General features: G+C 33.1%; 1 protein-coding gene across 4 annotated transcripts in view; it reads right to left on the minus strand.

The window, feature by feature from the left end:
- The window catches only part of SCN7A (sodium voltage-gated channel alpha subunit 7), an 80,521-nt gene that overhangs the window by 47,711 nt on the left and 11,874 nt on the right, over positions 1 to 20,936 (minus strand). For all 4 annotated transcript variants that reach the window (XM_086718810.1, XM_086718811.1, XM_086718812.1 and 1 more), the window contains exons 2-8: positions 13,167 to 13,405; positions 10,395 to 10,507; positions 9,951 to 10,040; positions 9,021 to 9,149; positions 7,513 to 7,604; positions 2,847 to 3,053; positions 16 to 85 (exon numbers count right to left, since the gene is read on the minus strand). In XM_086718810.1, coding sequence (XP_086574936.1) covers positions 16 to 85; positions 2,847 to 3,053; positions 7,513 to 7,604; positions 9,021 to 9,149; positions 9,951 to 10,040; positions 10,395 to 10,507; positions 13,167 to 13,405 — 940 coding nt within the window. The remainder of the gene's footprint in view (positions 1 to 15; positions 86 to 2,846; positions 3,054 to 7,512; positions 7,605 to 9,020; positions 9,150 to 9,950; positions 10,041 to 10,394; positions 10,508 to 13,166; positions 13,406 to 20,936) is intronic.

Consider the following 20,936-nt stretch of genomic DNA (forward strand, 5'->3'; position numbering starts at 1 on the left):
ATTAACACCACTTACCCAGCATCTGTTCTGTTGCCACAAAGAAGAGCATATATTTCTCCTTCCAAATAATAAAAATTTTCTGTTTCTGAAAAATAGGAAAGAAATTATATTCTGTATCTAATTTTGAACAAACAGCATATCTGATATCCGTCTATATCTGCATAGAAGAGGAACATTCCTTGCTATAGTGAAAAGGAAGGCCTTTTTAAAAAAAAAAAATCTGCAAAACCCTACGCATCCCTAGCATGTGATGCAGAGGCCAAGAGACCTCTGGAAATCCACATACGTCACTGCCCCAAAAGTAACAGCTCAGCATACAAAGAGGAGAATCCCTTTTAAAAATAGAGTTCTGGAAAATGAATATAACCAGTCAGGTATGACAGGACCTGTGAAGGAAAAATTCCCGACTGAAGTGTTTGAAAGCTGAGGACCTTTTCTTACAGGGCTTATTCCTAAATGATCTTCCTTCACAAAAGACCATATTTCTGCCTTCGGGTTCAACTGCCATTCTCTTCCCACTCTGAAGCTTATTTTTCTACACTGAGTATCCAGTGCCAGTTACTTGCCTGATGTCACCAGTTCTAATCACAGTTTAAGTTAATCTGAATCTTAGCTCATACAAATTATTCAGGTATCCTTAATGTGCTGTAATTCAAAATGTAAATTGTGTTTTTAGATATGAGCTACCAGGGATGGGAACATGCATGCTTAGGAGCATTGATTTTAGGTCACAGAGAAGAACACATGAGATCTGTCCTGATTGTATGAGTGTGTATGTAAAATTATATACATATACATATACGTGTATACATATATGTGTATACATATACACACACACAATTGAATTACTCCAATCTCAAATAATGTCACTTTAACTTGTTGACTAAAATAATTTTAGAAGAATTTTTAAATCATAGTTAGGAACTATTGATCAAACCTTTTAAATGGCAGTCAAAAACCAAATGAAATTTGACGTTAGTAGAAGTGGGCAGTCCCAAATACTCTTCTAAGTGCAAGGACTATGACATGGCAATTAGGTTAAATAACATTTTACACATATAATATTTTTAGCATTCCTAACATGTTTTTAGAGGAGATGGAATGACTATAATTGGACAAATTTTAAAGTGGTAATTTTTAAAAAGTGATTTCTTTATCATATACTATTATGCTAAGATGAGCCTGGATTTGTTTTCTTAGCAATAACCAGTAAAGTAGTAAATACTGTTTATTTTTATATAATTTGCATATTTTGTTATAACTAAAGAAACCAAAGAGTATTTCAACTGGAATCTAAGATTTAATACCCATTTTCTGTTGTCTTACTACTAGAATCAAGACCATAGAATAGACACATATAATAAGGAAACATTTCACATATTCATATACCAATAATTTTATATGACTTGAATCATAATGATATTATGGGGTAAGCCAGAGAGTAAAATTTATTCAGATTTGTTTTGTGACTTAATATATCCAAATACAAATAAAAGTAATGCAGAGGGACTACAAAAAAATTCAACATTTTATTTTTATTAGTTTAAAAATACACTTTTATTTTTTTCTAAATACTATCAAAAAGGACCCAATAATTTTAATATGAGCAAAAAATCCAATAGGAGAGTACAGCCTAATGGAGAGGGCATGGATTTGAAAGCCAGATTGATCGTGGTTAGAATCCTAGTTTTAATCAGTGGATAGTAATAATATGCTGGAACGCTCACTGAATTTCTCTGAACTTCCATTTTTCTGTTTGTAACAGGGGCCATTCACTTCTCTGCAGGATTATGGCAAAGATATGTGATCAGGCATATGAATTACTTACATATAAAAGCCAAGCAATATTTATTTTGGCATTATTACTATTAGCCTAAAATATGTTTAATATTTACCAAAGGATGACCCAAAGCATTTAAAATGATCAGCAGTAATTGAAATCCAAGAATAGAAAGAATTTCTATAATGCAGGCCATTTTTTAATTTATAAGGTCACTTTAAAATTGCTAATGAGTAAACTTAAATTTATACTTTAAAAAACTTTATTAAATAAAGGTAGTATTGTGAGGATTCTACTTTGATGAAATTTAAAGTAAGACTTTGGTTATATTTATTTTTTAAAGGATAAAATTTACAAAACTTAGCAATTCCAAACATAGGTTTCCCTTATTGAACTGTCTGAAGATTGGAACTTTGCAATTCTCATAAATGAAACTGATTCATATCAGTATAGGTTTCCCCCGCTATCCAAAAGCAGAACATTCCTAATAAAACTTTTTGTAAATGGAAATGGCATAAAGAAACAATTACCATTAGTTTATAGGGAAAAGTTTGTGAGCATGGCCAGGCATCCAAAATAACCTCTCTTAGGCTTGTCTGATACTTTAGGACACATCTTGCTAACAGATGCACGAAATAAACTGAAATAAGGCACAGGTGCTCATACACATAATTCAAAGCTATGGCAGCTTGATGTTGAGATGCTGAATGTGGCTCTAGGGGAGGGAGCTTTGGTGGGGCCAGACTCCTCTCCGTGCACTACCTCTAGGATGGCTTGCTGCAAAACAAATGCTGAATGCTATTTTTGCTTTTAGCCATTTTCATAAAAGTGAAAATCCTCTTCAGATTTCCTCTGTTAGAGAAAACAGGTACTCATGTAGGGCTTTGGTAAAAGCTAAGCGGCGAAACGTGAACTTTCAAAAAGCAGGGGATGCATGTACTTGAGCATAGTGACAACATTTACAAGAAGTTAGTTCTGAAGTTGAGTGTCCAACATTTCTGTGAAGGCTGCTCGGCCTTTAAGAAAAGTTTTAATTTTTTTGATGCGGATGGCAAGTGATTCTTACCTCGAATATAATATGGATTTTCAGTTCTGTTGTGCAGGGTTACAGTTTCATTTTCTTGGGGCCATCGCAAACACTTATGCTTCAGATTGCCCATGAAGAGCCCCATGCCAATCAGAGAAAATACACTCAGAAAAAACAGAGTTAGGATAATGACACCAGTAAGTTTCTTCAAGCAGTGGGTCAGGATCCCTACAAAAGACTTCAGACCTAAAAAGAGAAAGGTTTGTTTTTGATAAAGTAAAATATCTTAGTAAAGCAGCATTAGCAAAATTCCTCCATGGCAAATGCCTATCCCATTAAAATCAGCAGCTTTGTATTTTATAATCTAAAATACATTATCTATATCTAATAAATAAAATGAATAAAAGTCCAAACTTTGAGGTTTCTATCTTATTGCTAATTTGTTACACCTGATAAAAAATTATTCAGACACAAATTTTAAAATTAGTTATTTGTTTTCCTATACTATAAAGAACAAGACTTTTTCTCTTGGTTACTGCTTTCTATACCAACCACCATTGTTTATAAGTAAAAGTGTGAAGTTATAAATCAAAATGGATTACAAATGTTGTCAAAACAAACAGTTTGAAATAGCAGTATTCTATACTATTCTTTCATTAACTTTCTAAGAATTCAATTTTTAGAACTGATTAAGTAGGACATGAAGAAATTAAGAATGACAATAATACACAATGGTGATATATGCAGGCTGTATTTACATCAGAACACTTACTAATCGAGAATTCAGCCTTAAAGCTGACTTTATTTAAGGAACTCATTTTTCTATTTATTAAAGAAAACCTGCTCCAGAAATGTCACGCACTGTTGGTGGGAATGCAAATTGGAGTTTCCCCCCAAAAATTAAAACTAGAGCTAGAGTAAAATCTAGTAATTACACTGCTGGGTATTTATCCAAAGAAAGCACTAATCCAAAAAGATACATGCACCCCTATGTTTATTGCAGCATTATTTACAATAGCCAAGATCGGGAAGCAACGTAAGTGTCCATTGATAGATGAATGGATAAAGAGATGTCATTTACATATGTGATAGAATGTAATTCAGCCATAAAAAAGAATGAGATCTTGCCATTTGCTACAACATGGATAGATCTAGAGGGTATTGTGTTAAGTGAAATAAGTCAGGCAGCAAAAGGCGAACACCATATGATTTCACATATATGTGGAATCTAAAAACTAAACCAAATGAACAAAAAGGATAAACAGACTCATAAATAAAGAGAACCGACTGGCGGTTGCAAGAGGGGAAGGGGTTGGGAGATGGACAAAATTAGTAAAGAGGAGTGGAAGGTACAGGCCTCCAGTTATGGAATGAATAAGTCATGGGGATGAAAGGTACAGCATGGGGAATATAGCCAATGGTATTGTAATAGGACTGTATATTGACAGATGGTAGCTACAATTGTGGTGAGGATAGCATAACAGACTGAGAGAATCACTATGTTGTACACTAAAGTTGATGTAACATTGTGCATCAACTACATTTCAATTAAAAAAATTTTTTTTAGGGGCGCCTGGGTGGCGCAGTCGGTTAAGCGTCCGACTTCAACCAGGTCACGATCTCACGGTCCGTGAGTTCGAGCCCCGCGTCGGGCTCTGGGCTGATGGCTCAGAGCCTGGAGCCTGTTTCCGATTCTGTGTCTCCCTCTCTCTCTGCCCCTCGCCCGTTCATGCTCTGTCTCTCTCTGTCCCAAAAATAAATAAACGTTGAAAAAAAAAATTAAAAAAAAAAAATTTTTTTTAAACAAAGCTCAATTCTGAAAACATAAAGAAACAAAAAACAAAAACACTGTAATTGTATTTCATAGATAATACTATGTATTTTCCTTCCTGCCTGTCTTCCTACCTTCCTTCTTCTCTTTTTTCCCTTACTCTCTTCTTATTTGTTGTTGGTCTGTTTATATTTAGGATCCTAATAACTGTTCAGCTCAACAATGGAGAAGACTATACTAGTTCTGCGATGTTATCAATATTTCTGTTTCCGTTTTATTAGCTTTAAAATGGGGTTAATAATACCTGTTTCATATATTATTGTGAGAATTGAAAATCTATTTTTTTATTTAGAAATTTTTTAATGTTTATTTTAGACAGAGAGAGAGAGAGAGAGAAAGAGAGGCAGAGTGAGAACAGGGGAGGGGCAGATAAAGAAGGAGACACAGAATCCAAAGCAGGCTCCAGGCTCTGAGCTGTCAGCACAGACCTTGACCTGGGGCTAGACCTCACGAACCATGAGCCAAAGTCAGATGCTTAACCAACTGAGCCACCCAGGTGCTTTAATGACCTTGTTGGATGATTGGGTTTCTTTAATGTCTTAGGATAGGGTTAAAAAAAAAGTTATTCCTATGGTTTAAAAGAAATGAGATATCTAGATTAAATAAACAAATTTTAATTTCTATCATCCAGAAATACTTATTTATAGCCTTTTTTGCCACTTGGAATTATACTATTAATTTTTTTTTTTTTTTTTGCTATGTGCAAGTCTTATTTATTTATTTATTTATTTATTTATTTATTTATATTTTTATTAAAATTTTTTTATGTTGTTTTCAGAGAGAGAAAGCTGAGGACAGAGAGAGAGAGAGGGAGAGAGAGAGAGAGAGGGAGAGAGCTCCAGGTGGAGCCTTATGTGGGGCTCCAACCCATGAACCATGAGATCATGACCCAAGCAGAAGTCAGGAGCCTGATCTTTAACCAACTGAGCCACCCAGGTGCCCTGATAACACCATATTCTAATGCTTCTATTACCATTAGATATTTATTCACCAAGGGTATTATAGTTTTTATCACTTTTTTTTGAAAGGGTATGATAGTTTTTATTACTTTTTTATTTGTCTATTTCATCATCTCATTTTCATCTTGCACTTGAGTCTAGGTTTTCTCCTTTTTTAATTTTTAATTTTAACTTATTCATTTAAATTCAAGTTAGTTAACATACAGTGTAGTACATAAGAAATCATCTTTCTTGTAGTGCTTCAGAAGAAAACCTAGACTCTTTGGAAAAGTATCTATCTATTCATGTCTTCTGCCCAATTCTTCACTGGATTGTCTGGTTTTGGTGTGTTGAGTTTGATAAGTTTTTTATAGATTTTGGATACTAACCCTTTATCTGATATGTCATTTGCAAATATTTTCTCCCATTTCATCAGTTGCCTTTTAGTTTTGTTGATTGTTTCCTTCACTGTGCAAAAGATAAAAAGCTTCTCAACATCCAAAAAACAAATAATCCAGGGGAGAAATGGGCAGAAGACATAAGTAGAGACTTTTCCAGAGTCTAGGTTTTCTTCTGAAGGCCTACAAAAAAAGATGATTTCTTATGCTAGCCCCTATTCCTTAGAGCATATTTTTTAAAGAAAAAAGAAGATTATTTTCATTCTCTTAAATAGTATATTTCTCGTTTTGTATTGCAAAATACTTTCATACACTGTATTGCTTATGCACCTGGATTATTTTCTCCCTTGAAAAAATGAGCAGTTTTTATCAGCCTATGTGTTTCTAACTCCAGTGAGTATGTTCTTCTTGTATTAGCTTGGATTCACCTGATTTGTTCTATAATCTTTAATCCTGAGCCTAAGATGGAGACTCAGGTGATGCAATTTTATGTTCTAGCAATTTGCGGAAAGTCATAAGGGAGCTTGAATTGTGGGAATTCCTACCAGGGCAACTCTCACTGCAACTTGTTTCCCGGGTTTGATGAATTTGCCATGCTCATAGGCCATTTTTCTTAAATAGCTTTATTGTGCTAGAATTCATAAATCATATAATTCAGCCATTTAATGTGCATAAATCAATGTTTTAATTTATCCACAGGGCTATACACCACCCATCACCACATTCTTCAATCTTCTTGCTGTTTTTCCCTGCCTGGACTCCAAGTACATTGTACACATATATCTGGCCTTATTGATGGTTTTGCAGTGGACAAAAATTATCTGTAGATATATTTTTTGGTATTATGACATTTGCTTCTGTATTTATTGGTCCACCTGTTTCAGACTTCTGACTCAGTGGCCAACAACACTGAGTGGAGCTGTTCCTAGCTGATTGTTTTTATTCATTCTTAACACAAATTAGAAGGTGTAGGTGGACTTCTCTAGGAGATCTTTAGAAATGGGAGCTGTAAATTAGTCCTCAGCATCTTCCATCAACGTGGTCACAGCTCTACTTATTCAGCAGAACCTCCTTGAACTCTGGCATGTGGAATGCATCCTATCCAAGCACTCCGAGCCAAATGGAATTTATCTTATTTTATATTACTTTGTTCATTTCAACTCATTTTTAGATGTAGTGTGGAAAAGAAAGCAGATTAGATATCTGTATAGATTTCTATCTCTCTCAGAAGTATAAGGACAGTTTTATAAGATGTAAGAATATTTAAGATGCAAGAATAAATAAGTAGAAAATAATATATTTTGATTAATGTCTATATTTTGTTATCATAAGTACTGAACCCAACTCAAATAAATGTGATTTTTTTTTTTACCTTTCCTGGAGTGGCTGAAGTAAACTTCTAGATCAGATAATTCATGATTTTAAAGACAAAACACTGGTCAATTTAGTATTTCTTCAAGCAATGACAGGAGAGTACAAATTAATACAGGGGAGTACATAAATCAAAATAAAGACAAGGACTAAATGCCATTTCTTACCTTGGTTTAAAGGAATAATTTTCAAAATTCTCAAATTTCTTGTAATTCGAAATATTGGAATGAAGTTTAGAGGTAAGTACCTTGTTACATGCCTGTGGAATTAAGTTAGAGTTATTTAGAAGTCATGTTGAGTTTATATTGCTTATGTTTGGCTTTTTACTTTTTACTTTTACTATTTAAAAGTTATTTTTTAAAGCACATATGCAAACATTTTCCTTGCTCTCACTGTTTTATTTTGCAAATACTTATATTATTGATTGGAAGAAAAAGATTGCTACAGTGCGAGATAGCCAGGTAAATACTACACCACAAACAAATTGTGACAGTTTATAAACCATTGACACTGTGAGTAGTCATAATTCCATACCAAATACTCTATATTATGTTCATAAATATTTTGTTATCTAGTCAGTGAAAGGTGGTTAGAAATAAGAAAAATCTATAGCTTTTTAAGTAATGAGATTTACTTTAAACACTTAGGGTTTTGATGATCATGATGGTGATGACGATGGTGATAATGGTGTTGATGACAGCAGAAGGCAGGGAGGGTATATAGTGATTAAGGGCACAGACTGTTGCCAGAGTCCTTTGTGTAGAAATCCAGGCTCCCAACTTACTAGCTGTGTGACATGGAAAAATTACTGATTCTTTCTTGCCTCAGTTTCCTCAAAAGTAAAGTGGGGATAATAATACTTCCTAATTCGAAGACTTTTTGTGGGGATTAACTAGGCGAATGATGTGAAATGCATAGCACAGCACCTGGCACATGGGGCTAAGTATTAGCTACCAGCAATGGCAATAGCAGAAATAATAGCAGTAATAGAAGTACTAGTGATAATAATTTCAGTGATATTAGTTACTATTTTTTTTATTGCTTACAACATGGCAAACATTGATTATATGCTTTTTGTTTCTTTAAAAAAGTCAACCCCAAATGTAAAAATAGAATATTAAGGTTATTTTTAATAGGAGTTTGATGCCAGTCATCATTTCCTTAGCCATAAAACAGAACACACTAAACAAAAGCACTGAAAAACAAGTATTCATGTCAACCATTAGAACTTAATGTAACACTCTTGGAAGTGTGTGTGTATGTGTGTTTAAAATACCTTATTCTGATATCTAGTATGTTTATTGGTCTCAAGCAATGTAGCTAAATAAAATGTAGGTTGGAGATAAAATCAAATTTGTTAGGATTGTCTCATAAGTCTCCAAGAGATTTTCTGCTCACTGAAAATAATCACTTAAAGTTCCAAAATTCAACCTCTGTTGTTTTTGTTTCAGATAGAAAACACAGATAATATCCCATTCCTTCCATTTTCATTGCATATTCTGAGGTCTAGTTCAGTTGGACCTGCCTGAGAGAATGCATTATGGTTATAATTTATGAAATATTTTTGTTCACAGAAATTTTACAAGCAGAAAATTTGGTCAATCGCAATGTTTCTTCATGAAAAGTACTTGCTTAGCAAGTTATTAAGATGTTTGCAATTTAAAGAAATACTCACTCAAACAAAGTTACACTGAAATCGAGCCAGTTCCATGGATCACCAAAGAAATAAAAAGGTTCTACCCAGATGCCTCTTGCAATGAGTTTTATAAGTATTTCAAATGTGTAAATTCCAAGCAAAGTATTCCTGAAGAAAAATTTTCAGATAGACATTGAAAGTGAAAATAATACATTGCCAGCTCCAATACTATGTCTGTGATAACTATTTGTCAACCAATCAACCAACCAACCAACCAATCTACCAACCAACCAGGTAACAAAAAAGCATAAGCCCATTGAACCATAGGGTAGGGCTTTAGTTAGGGCTTTTATGGTGGGCTATGTCTTACAGCATTAACCATGAAATTTGACTATCAATCTTTTCAACAAGCCCTAGCCCTAGCTAGGGTTATAGTCTTGATACATATTTTGGAAAATAATGAAAATAAAAAGTATCAAATTCATTCCATATTGGAAATCCCACAATAATTAACTGAATTATAATGGAGTATGAAATAACTAATTTTATTATGTGCATATATAAGAATTTCTGTGGTGAATCAGTTTTATATTTACCTTCCAAAATCAGTTAGTTTTAAGAATACAATTAAAGTTTGAGAGGTAGCACCAAGAAAGGCTTCTTCTCTAGAAATTTTAATGGGTCTTTCCATCACTGTAGTCCAACGAAAGCCACACTATTCACATCCCAAACTATTCTCATCAGCAAAACATTAAAATTGTTTAATTGACATATGTGTTTTTACTAATTTGCTAATTGTGCTGTATGTACAAATATTATGTACAATGAATGTTATAATATTATATATGAAATATAAATAGTAAATTATGAAATGTTAAATATATAGTATATAACATACTGTAATACAATATGTTAAATATAAAATATAATTGTATATGAGATAATGTATAATAAAATTATATGACTTACTGTAATGCTGGGCCCCATTTTGGCAACTCAGTCATGGGCATAAATATGCAGTCAATCAGGACACTAATTAATATGAACAGTCGGAAAAAGGTAGGTTACAGTCAAGGAATAATGGATAAAAAATAATATCGGAAATATATGTCTCTATAATTTGCTTATATGTATATACATTAGATAAAATAGCTTCTTAAATGTCAAAAAGTATACTATTCATATTGAAAAACAGGAGGATTAAGATTTGTTAATATTCACTACTGTTGGGTGTGCTAGAAAATATATTTTAAATGTATTCTCAAATATGGAACACTTAGTGCAGTTACAATCCAGATTCCAATATGACCCAAAATGAGATATTAATTCATAAGAGAAAAGTACTGCAGTGATATTTGACTAGAATAGTTGCATCTGATATTAGTACAGTCTAAAGCCAATAGAAAAGGATATGGATGAACCAAAATCTTAATAGTTGTTCTTCTAGTTAAACTGAAAGGAGAAAATGTACACCAAGTGGCACTGAATCTGAAGATTGTTCTTTTTTTATTTAATACTATGAAAGTCTGTAAAACAAAAAAGAACATCAACTAGGAACTATAATCTCATCCATTACACAGCATATTGCTAATGATCCTTTCAGTCGTGAATTCTAACAGTTAACACTTTTCTTATATTATGATATCCTTTTAGAGACTAAATCAAATGGAAAGGCTAATTTTTAAAAACATTTTCATTGATATTTAGGTTTATATACCACTTTTTCTTTTGCCAGTGTTCTACTTAAGAAAGCCATGTGCCACACTCAAAGCCTCAAGTTTTCCTGTCAAATGGTGTAAAAGGAAGAAATCGATATCCTGATGGCTCATGAGAATGCAATTAAAGAAATCAGAATTTAATGAATATAAAAAAGGTTAATTTTATTTCAGAGAAAATAAGGTATGGGATTACAACAGTAAAGACGACCCAATTCACTGAAATATTTTATTAATCACTAGTAATTATCTATGGTATAAAAACCGCTTGTATGTTATCATTGACATAAACATACCTAAAACAGAAAGTTACATTATGTAAGATAAATGTATCGGAATATAGAAACATTAAATCCAAAAATTATGAAAGATTAGAAACATCCTAAAAATGAGTTATATATGTATACATGTGTACATATGTGTATCTATATTATATTATTATATATTATAGAGACACAGTGAAAGTATCTACCTACGTATGTATGTCTTTGCATGTAAGTCTATATATACACACATACACATATACACTTTTATTATATATACATATTCATTTGGAAAATTCATTTATTATGGTATGAGTAAAAATACATCATATATATTGAATATTATTAGATTATACTATAACATAATATATAATATAGTATACAATGCAATATGAACAATATAATATACTACCTGATATATATAAAATACAGTCTATTATATACTATAGAATTATATATGACATAATTATCTATTAGAGGTATCTATGGTGACTGTATATTGGTATTTACACTTGTGTATATATATAAATATATTAGTGAATATAAATATGTATATTCATTGATAGTTTATGAATACATGTTCTAAATGGAAACCAAACTGCTACTTCTCCTCAATAAAATACTTCCCTAATATACAATCTGTGGATGTCTGTATTGTAGTTATTTTCCCTCTTTCCATTTGAAATGCAAAGAGAAAAATAAAAGGGCCAAGAAAAATCTGATTATTTAAAATGTGCTTTCTGTTATTTATTAGAACAATCTCAAACTTCATACAAGAGGTAATATATGTGCCATCAACTAGTTTATGTTATTGTGAAGTAATGAGTAAATTCCAGATATAGCAATTATTCTCGATAAAGTTTAAGTGCTGAAATTATTTAATTTTAGAATTATTTATTGGTATGCCCCCCTTAACAAAATAAACAATATAATTCACATTTAATGATTTTGCATCATCATTAATAATACTACTTTTTATACTAAACTACCTTACAATTTTTGGCTTGTTTTATTTTTAAAAACCCTTGGTTTTGTCTTCAATAACAAACTTAGATTTGCCTACCATATCTGTATACACTACAAAGAACTCAGAACTCTGCTATATTAGAGTCACTTCTAAGGTTATTATGTTTTATCAACTGTTAGGTCTTATGCATAGCAAAAGTAAAAGCAGAGATAATTGAGATGAGGACTTAAGATTTTCACTAAAATGTACTGAGGATTTTACAGGTGTTTTATAGCTAATGCTGCATAACACCCATGGAAGCTACCAGAGATACTGGAATCTTTTTACTCTATACATTTACACTGTAAAATGCCAATACTCTTCTGTGGTGCCAAATACTTCAAAGAGTTATAGTTATGCAAAATCATCACTTTGCCTTTCATCTAGAGCCTTTGGTTCAATTCCATTTTGCCCATTTGGTAATTATCACTGAATGCTTTACAAGAAAATCAAATTACATTTGTCCACAATAGGGCTAATCCTCATATCTCCCAAACTTGGTCTTTTTAGAGTTGTTTCAATTTTGTTAGTAGCACCACCCTTATTCCAGGCTGGAAATCTTGGTATTATTAGTCTGTCTTCAAATCCTGATATTTCTTCTCAGGTTTGTTACCTTTTCCCCTCCTCTGAGACGCTCCTATAATCCAGGCCCTGTGACTGAAGGCCTGGATTACTCTCTTTTCTATATCATCTTTCTGAGCCTATCTCTTCCATGTAAATTTAGAAATATTCATATTAAGCTTACTTAAACATTGCATTCATCACATCAGCCTTTGGCCACCACATTAAATCCATGTTGACATCTTCATTACCTCATTTTATTCCCCACAACTTGCAACAAGGGTCTAGTTATATTACCACCCTGCCTCTTCTCATTCCAATTAATAGCAAGATTTTCCCTTTGCATTGTGAAAATTTGAAGTGTTCTCTAAGTTGTAACACAAATTCTACTTTCTTGAGGAAGACTCTTCCAGCTTTGTCAGCCCACACTGCTTTCTGCCTTTACTAAGCATAATTACTCTTATTTTTATCATTTTTGTGCTTGGCCTTGGATTGTGCAATTATTTAGTAGATTCTTCAAGTCATTCTGGGGATAAGACAGGAATTCTTCATTCTTTTTTTATACTATCTCAATTATATTTTTTGCATATCTGAAAAAAATAATGAAAATGCAGTCATGATAACTTCAATTAATCCTTACATTTTTATTCTTGTAGTAGGGGTCCACATCTTCCAAAGGCTCCGACACCATTCCTTGAGGAAGATTCCCATAAACAAATGGAAGCTCTTTTCCAACTTCCAAGTCAGTGTTTGGCTTTAAATCTTCTCTTTGTTCCTCATTGTGTTTTTTAGCAATATGCTGTTTCATAAGTTCAAGAGACTCCCTGGTGAAGGGGACAAGGCCCTTCGGTTCTGGGGACGCCATTTCCAATTTTGTACCTGCAAGAAATGTATTTTCTTCAGTTCTATATAAAATTTGGGTATATAAAGAAAAATTTTAAATTGTAAAAGCTTAGGATATGAATAAAAGTGAACACCAAACTGAACATATGCCTTCAAGGAAAATTCCCAGGTTTTGTAGATATGAGTTGTTAGATTAGGTTTTGTTATACTTGATACTATATTTATTTGTAAGTTCATGCGTAACCAATTCTACTTCATAACCAATTCTACTTCATTTACACATCTACTGAATTCTCTTTGTTTTATTAAAATCTGCCTTTCAGTTTCTCCCTCAAATAAAAGAGTTCTAAAGTTCTAGAGACTTTTGAGGAGCCAAATCCAATTATTCCTCTCTTGGCTGTATTTAACCATTAATTAGACTTATCTTCTTTAAACTCATTTTTCACTGCCTTTGGGCCCCATTCTTCTGTGTCTCCGCTAATAGCTCTCTTACTTCCTTTAACTCAGTTCCTCGTGACAATTTTTAACTTTGATACCCTTTAAAATTCTGCCTTTTCCATATGTTATATCTGTTATTTGGTGAATACATAGGCAAACACTGAGTTTCAATTACTATACACGGATATTTACATGTACATTTCCCAAAACACTCTCTTCCCTGAATCATCTATGTGGCAATTCCACCAATAACAGCAATTTAACAAGTAAAAACAAGATTCATTGTTTTCCTGAATGACTAGAATTGCTCTTTTACCTTTTAGCCATTGAAAAACAAAACAAGGGGCACCTGGGTGGCTCAATAGGTTACACACGGGACTCTTGATTTCGTCTCGAGTCATGATCTCACAGTTCCTGAGATCAAGCCCCACAACAGGCTCTTCACTATCAGTGTGGAGCCTGCTTGGGATTCTCCCTCTCCCTCTCTCTCTGCCCTTCCTCCACTTACATGTGCATGCTCTCTCTCTCAAAATAAATAAATAAATGTTAAAAAAATTCCTCTGCACTGAGTTTAAAAAAGAAAAAGAAAACAAAACAAAAATAAAACCACACACACAAATACACAAACTTAATACCTTGAAAATTACTCATGAAATTTTTGTTTGTCATTAATTCCTCTGAACAAAATAATTTTCCTACAATTATTTTCAATTATGTAGTTAAATATTATCCATTATTTACATATCTACGTCATGGTAGTCATCTTTACAATCCTATATCTGGATTGCTCTAGTAGTCTCTACAGGTATCTCTCAGTTTTTTTGTTTCTTTGTTTTTTTATTTTTTTACATTTATTTATTTCTGAGGGAGACAGAGAGAGAGAGAGAGAGAGAGAGAGAGAGAGAGACTGGGGGAAGGGCAGAGAGAGAGAGGGAGACACAGCATCCAAAGCAGGCTCCAGGCTCTGAGCTGTCAGGAGAGAGCCCCATGTGGGGTTTGAACTCACCAGACATGAGATCATGACCTGAACCAAGTCAGAGGCTCGACCAACTGAGCCACCCTGGAGCCCCTAGGTTTCTCTCCGTTCTAGGTCTTTGCCTATTTCAAGTCATCCTACAGGCCACTGAAGTTGGTTTTCATTAAATATAATTTCATGCACAAATTTCCCATTTACAAACTTTGTTCTATTTTCTCATGTAAAAATGTTCTTTTGCTGATTTTCTCCATCCCAATTCCTATCAAACACATTTCACATATCACAGTTTCTTGATGGGAGTCAAAATGCTTTGAATTAGTATAATTTATAAATACAATCTACAGATAATGAAGTTTGCCCTTACATAGAAAATCTCCCTTTAAAATATCTAATAAGCTTTCAAAATTGTATTCCTTATATAGAATTCCTTGAATACGTATTAAACAGTTTCTTAATGACTCGTGGTTATAGACTAGTCTAAACAAAATCATAAACCTTGGAATTAAATATACCTACATTAAAATACTAAATTCTGTTACTAATATTCTTAGCAGTCTCAGTAAAATTACTTGATAATCTTGAATCTGTCAGTCACAAAATTGGGATTCCTTTTCAGGTTAAATAAGGATAAATAGAATTATATGGGTGAAAATGCCAAGTACAGTGGCTGGCACACAATAGGTGGGAAGTAAATATAAATTTTTATTTGTGATAAGATTTTATATCTTAGTAATGGACCAAATTTAATAGAATAATTCACAGGAGGAATACATGTAAGGTTTTGAAATTTGAATGAAAACAAACCATCTGTACAAGTGCAGTAGATGTGTTTTTGCAGCAGAGAAAACTGCCAAGGGGGTTTACTTAATAGTAATTGCAGTATAAATCAATACTGGTTTGTGTCTGCCCAAAAATGCTAATATAACCTTTGCCTGCTTTGAAGGAAGATGGAGGAGACAGTCTTTCTCTATTCTGCTGCATTCCATGACCACATCCAAAAGGCCTGTATGTAAACTGAAGGGTCTTCAGACGGGGTCAGAATGATGATTAGACTCAAGTCACATCATCTACAGACCGGTTAAAAGAATGGAGAATATGTTAGTTGAAGCAGAAAAGACTCAAGTGTAACGTTATTGTTTCCAAGTATCTGAATGTTTCTCACATAGAAGAGAAAGTAGATTTAACTATTATTTGGAAAAAAAAAAAAAGAAAAAAAGAAAAAAGGTGAACTAGGATCACTGAGATGAAGCCAGAATAGATTTGATTCAAAATAATAAGGTACTTTCTAAATAGCTGTAAAAAAATGGAATAGGGTGATTTGGACATTAATCTTCCCCGTAACCAGCCATATGAAATCATGGACTTGTTGACAGTTGAGTAGGATCATTTAAATGGGTCCAAATATTGCTTGGTTGCTGCCTTATAATTTTAGAACTATTCAATCTTAAAATCGTTGAATTGAATTTTTACATAACCTAAAAATATCACATGAACTAAAAGTCTGGGCTATTAGCTAAACTGAATCTATGCAGCACTGAATTAACAAAATCAAAATCTTTTTTTTTTTTTTTTTTTTTTTTTTTTTAAATTTTTTTTTTTTTCAACGTTTATTTATTTTTGGGACAGAGAGAGACAGAGCATGAACGGGGGAGGGGCAGAGAGAGAGGGAGACACAGAATCGGAAACAGGCTCCAGGCTCTGAGCCATCAGCCCAGAGCCCGACGCGGGGCTGAACTCACCGACCGCAAGATCGTGACCTGGCTGAAGTCGGACGCTTAACCGACTGCGCCACCCAGGCGCCCCAAAATCTTTTTTTTTTTACATTTTTTTCAGATTATAATAAAAGTACTTTTAATATCTTATATTTTTAGGGATCCATCATAATTCCTAACAAATATTATTAAGCTTGCATATGTAAAGAATATTATTCTTAAAAGTAGACCTAAAGGGAGGTTCAAAATTATTGCAAAGATGCTATTGTTAATGAAAACATTTTTGGATGCCTTCCACTGAAACCTCAAAATTCAATTTGCAAGCCAGTCTTCTTATTACATAGCCTAAATATAATTTTCTTTTTTTTCTGTTATCACCTCATACATAGCAAAATAATCTTTGATTCCTTATTCCGTCACCTACTAGCTGTGAGACTTTGATAACATAGCTTGGTATACTTTCCTCATATGCAAACTCTGTAATCCTTTAGGTACCTCACAAGGTCATACATATTAAACCAGACCATATACAGAAAGTCTGGACCGCAGTACTGATTTTGTCAGTGCTAATTCTCTCTTCTAACCCAGTAAGTTATCCCAGAATACATCTTTAGTAATAATTTGATGTTGAATGAAACTACTCTGGATTGTGGACTAGGTGAATGAATGGACAGTAGGCATTATCTTCTATGATATGACAAAGAAATGCAAGCACTTACCAGATGGAAGTGGCTTGCATCCTACTTTTAGATGGCTGAGTGAAGACTGTAAATTATTGATCATTAAATCATAATTCAATGAAAGCATTTCTGTGGGGAATTTATAAAATATGGTCCGGGTACTATGCTTCCCAGTGAGTGATCTTAATATAATGCTAAAGCCTGAAAAATAGAAAGATTAATAATCTGTCCATTAGACTACTTTAGAAAAAAAAAACCGAATAGCTAAAGTAAGCTTTTGGTAAGAATGTATCAAAGTAAACTCAGACTTGGACTCTAACAAGTTCCAGTTGTACTAATGTTTTATACTTTTGATGAAAGTGCAAGCCAATTCTCTTGGACATCACTTGAAAGAAGCAGAGCCAGCATCAGTATGGGGGAAAGAGGTATGTTCTTATAGAAAAAAGATTCTCCTTAAAACAAATTTTAAGCATTTGAGATAAGCCAAAATTTATCATAACAATTATGGCAAATATAATTATAGTTACAATTACTGAGTGACTACGATTTGAGAGGCATTCAACGTACATGTTTTTAATTCTATTGCCTCATATTCTCACATATTATCCTTGTGGTCACCATTTTACCAGTCAGGGGAATAGAAATTGATGAGTTTCATGATGTCTCCATCACTGTATAGCTAGTTATGTGGTGGAGGGAGATGTTAACTCAGGTATGTCTAAATCTAAATTTGAGTATCTTTATTTTTGTTGTTGTTGTTGTTTTTAATTTGAGTATCTTTAAATGATACCACAAAAGTGCTTATAAACTGTAAACTTTTAGATAAGTGTAAACAATTGATACCTCAGAATGGCTACCTTAGAGATATTCAAAAACCAATAGGCTTATTGGGGTAACTTGCTTTACTAAGTAACTGACAGATTGACGTCAGGTAGGACTGTCCGGAAATTTTCTTTATGTAAGTGTCGAAGTCAAATATTTCAGAAAATTTTGTAAAATTGAAGGTGAGCTAGCATAGAAGACATTAATTTGGAAAGGAGGAGGTGCTGTCTAGTAATGTAATCTACATAGATTGGGGAAATTTGTTGTTGTGTGAATCATGGTGGGACTCTTCCTGCAACAGAAGTGGAAAAGACCAGAAAATGTAGATAATGACTTTTCCAGGGTCTTATGGATCTAAGGAGTGACAATGTGATCTTGCCAGACAAAACAAATGCATCAGCTCAAGATTTCTAATTTAGATTTAATGACACAAAATAAGAAATGCTGTGGAGAATCCCTTTTTTTGCAATAGAGATAGAAGCTTCATCAGGAACTTCCATAAGTTTTGGGAGTAACAGTAGCAATGGAGCCAGTAGCAGTGACCAGTGCTTTATTTTTGGTGGTTTGAGCAGAGGTATTATGCCCACTGTACTGGTTCTATCGTATGATTTTGGCTGTGATCTTGGCTATGACTTAACAGTGCTCTGCCTATGACTTCTTCCTGTATTTTCTTCTGTAGATACCCAAATTTAGGATCACTGAGAATTGAGTTTTAATCTATCATACAATTTTATTTTACACAGAGTGATTTTGTTATCATCATTAAGCATAATTTTTTAATGTTTATTTATTTTTGAGAGAGAGGGAGAGAACAAGCAGGAGAGGGGCAGAAAGAGGGAGAGACACAGAATCTGAAGCAGGCTCCAGGCTCTGAGCTGTCAGCACAGAGCCTGATGCAGGACTCAAACCCGTGAGCCATGAGATCATGACCTGAGCCGAAGGTCAGACACTTAACCGGCAGCGCCACCCAGGAGCCCCTCATTAAACATAATTTGAAACATTAGTATAATTAGAATCTACATAAAAACTGAATAGTTTGTTTCAAATAAGAATGGGAAAATAGAGGTTATTACATAGCTGATACAAGGAAGTTCACGGAAAATGCTTTTTACCTCCATTATTTTCACAATTAGGGTGAATATTCTCTTTCTGTTAGTCATTTTAAATCAAATTTAGAACCCATATTCCATAAGGCCTTTGGAGCATGAAAAAGCATGCAAATGAATTTGGTTTCCTTTACAGGCATTTTGAAGTTCAGGCATTCTCTGCCTTCTAGTTATGCTGATGGTGTGGGTTTGTATAGTTCTATTTGTTTTTATTTTGTACTGTATTGTGTGGAGCATATATGTTGAGGTTCAGAATTGGGCAGTTTCCATTATCCTTGTCCATATACTTCTTACAGTCAAATAAGATTGAGATAGTTCAATAATTTAAATGTAAAATAAAATTTAAAAAAATCTAAACAATGAAACTTATTTGAAAAAACTTAAGTCAACATATTCATACTAATTTAAAATGGAAGTCCTAATTTCATGATGCAAACTTCTGGCTAGGATTTGAGGAAATAAGCATTCTAATTACCTTTTTTTGGTAGTGTTAATGGTACAACTTTTCTAGAAGGAAGTCTGGCAGTAGTTATCTAAATTACTCAGATTGCTAGGGTAAGGTGCTCTGAGCATTATTTTAATAGTAAGAATAAAGCAGGTAACATGTATTTCAGGTGCAGCTGCTAAAATAAATAAATAGATAAATAAGCAAGCACACAACACATACACACATATATACACATGTATATATACATACATATATATCTGGATCATATGACTGATTGCAATACCACAAAAAGAATATGGAATATGGAAGAAGTACCAGTTTAGATTAGGGATGGGAGTGGTAATGTTCTGTATTTTTGGGGTTTGATGCATGTCTGAAATACCTAAAAGGAAAAATTTAGAGATTAATTAGAAACTTGAATCTGGAGCTTAATAAAGATAATTAGATTAGTATATGTTTGTGCATATGTTTTGTATACATACATAAATGTATGTTATATATTAGTACATATATACACATATAACTGTATATGTATATATACATATGTGTGTATATGTATGTGTATATATATATATATATATATATATATATATATATATACACACACACATGTATACCAAATATGGATATATAGTTATATAGATATATAAATACTTGAAGTCCAAAGAGCACAAAAGATTATGTGTACTTGTAAATGTGTGAAATTCTTTATGGAATGATATTAAGGACAGCTCATTGAAAAGCATCTACCTATCATTTAACATTTAAAAAAAAATTTCAGAAAGTTATTTGACATATCATTACTAATAAGTGTTTTAAGCCACATGGGTAAAATATTAAAAAGAGATATCATAGTCAAAATATTGAAAACACTAAAAGAAAAGTGACATATATTAGGTAACAATAATAAGGATGATTACTGGCTTCTCATCATAAAAATACAGAAACCGGAAGAGTATAGCAATGTCTTTAAAGTGTTGCAAGGAAAGACAAAAAGGTAAAGCTAGAATTCTACAGAAAGCAAAAGTATTTTTCAAGAATAAAGACAAAGATATTTTTATTTATTTTTTTAATTATTTATTTACTTATTATTTTGACAGAGAGAGGCAGAGACAGAGAAAGAGAATTTACTTATTATTTTGACAGAGAGAACAGAGTTGGGGAGGGGCAGAGAGTGAGAGAAGGGGAGAGAGGATCCTATGCAGGCTCCACATTGTCAGCGCAGCACCCCACTGAGAACCGTGGGATCTCATGAACCGTGAGATCATGACCTGAGCCAAAGTCCAGAGTTGGATGCTTAACTGACTGAGCCACCCCGGTGCCCCAAAGATATTTTTAGGTGTTTCAGATGGAAATTTAGATCTTCAAGAAGAAATGCAGAGAAA

This window comes from Puma concolor, chromosome C1 (assembly GCF_028749965.1).
Source record: "Puma concolor isolate L17-30 chromosome C1, mPumCon1.1.hap2, whole genome shotgun sequence".
Lineage (NCBI taxonomy): Eukaryota > Metazoa > Chordata > Mammalia > Carnivora > Felidae > Puma > Puma concolor.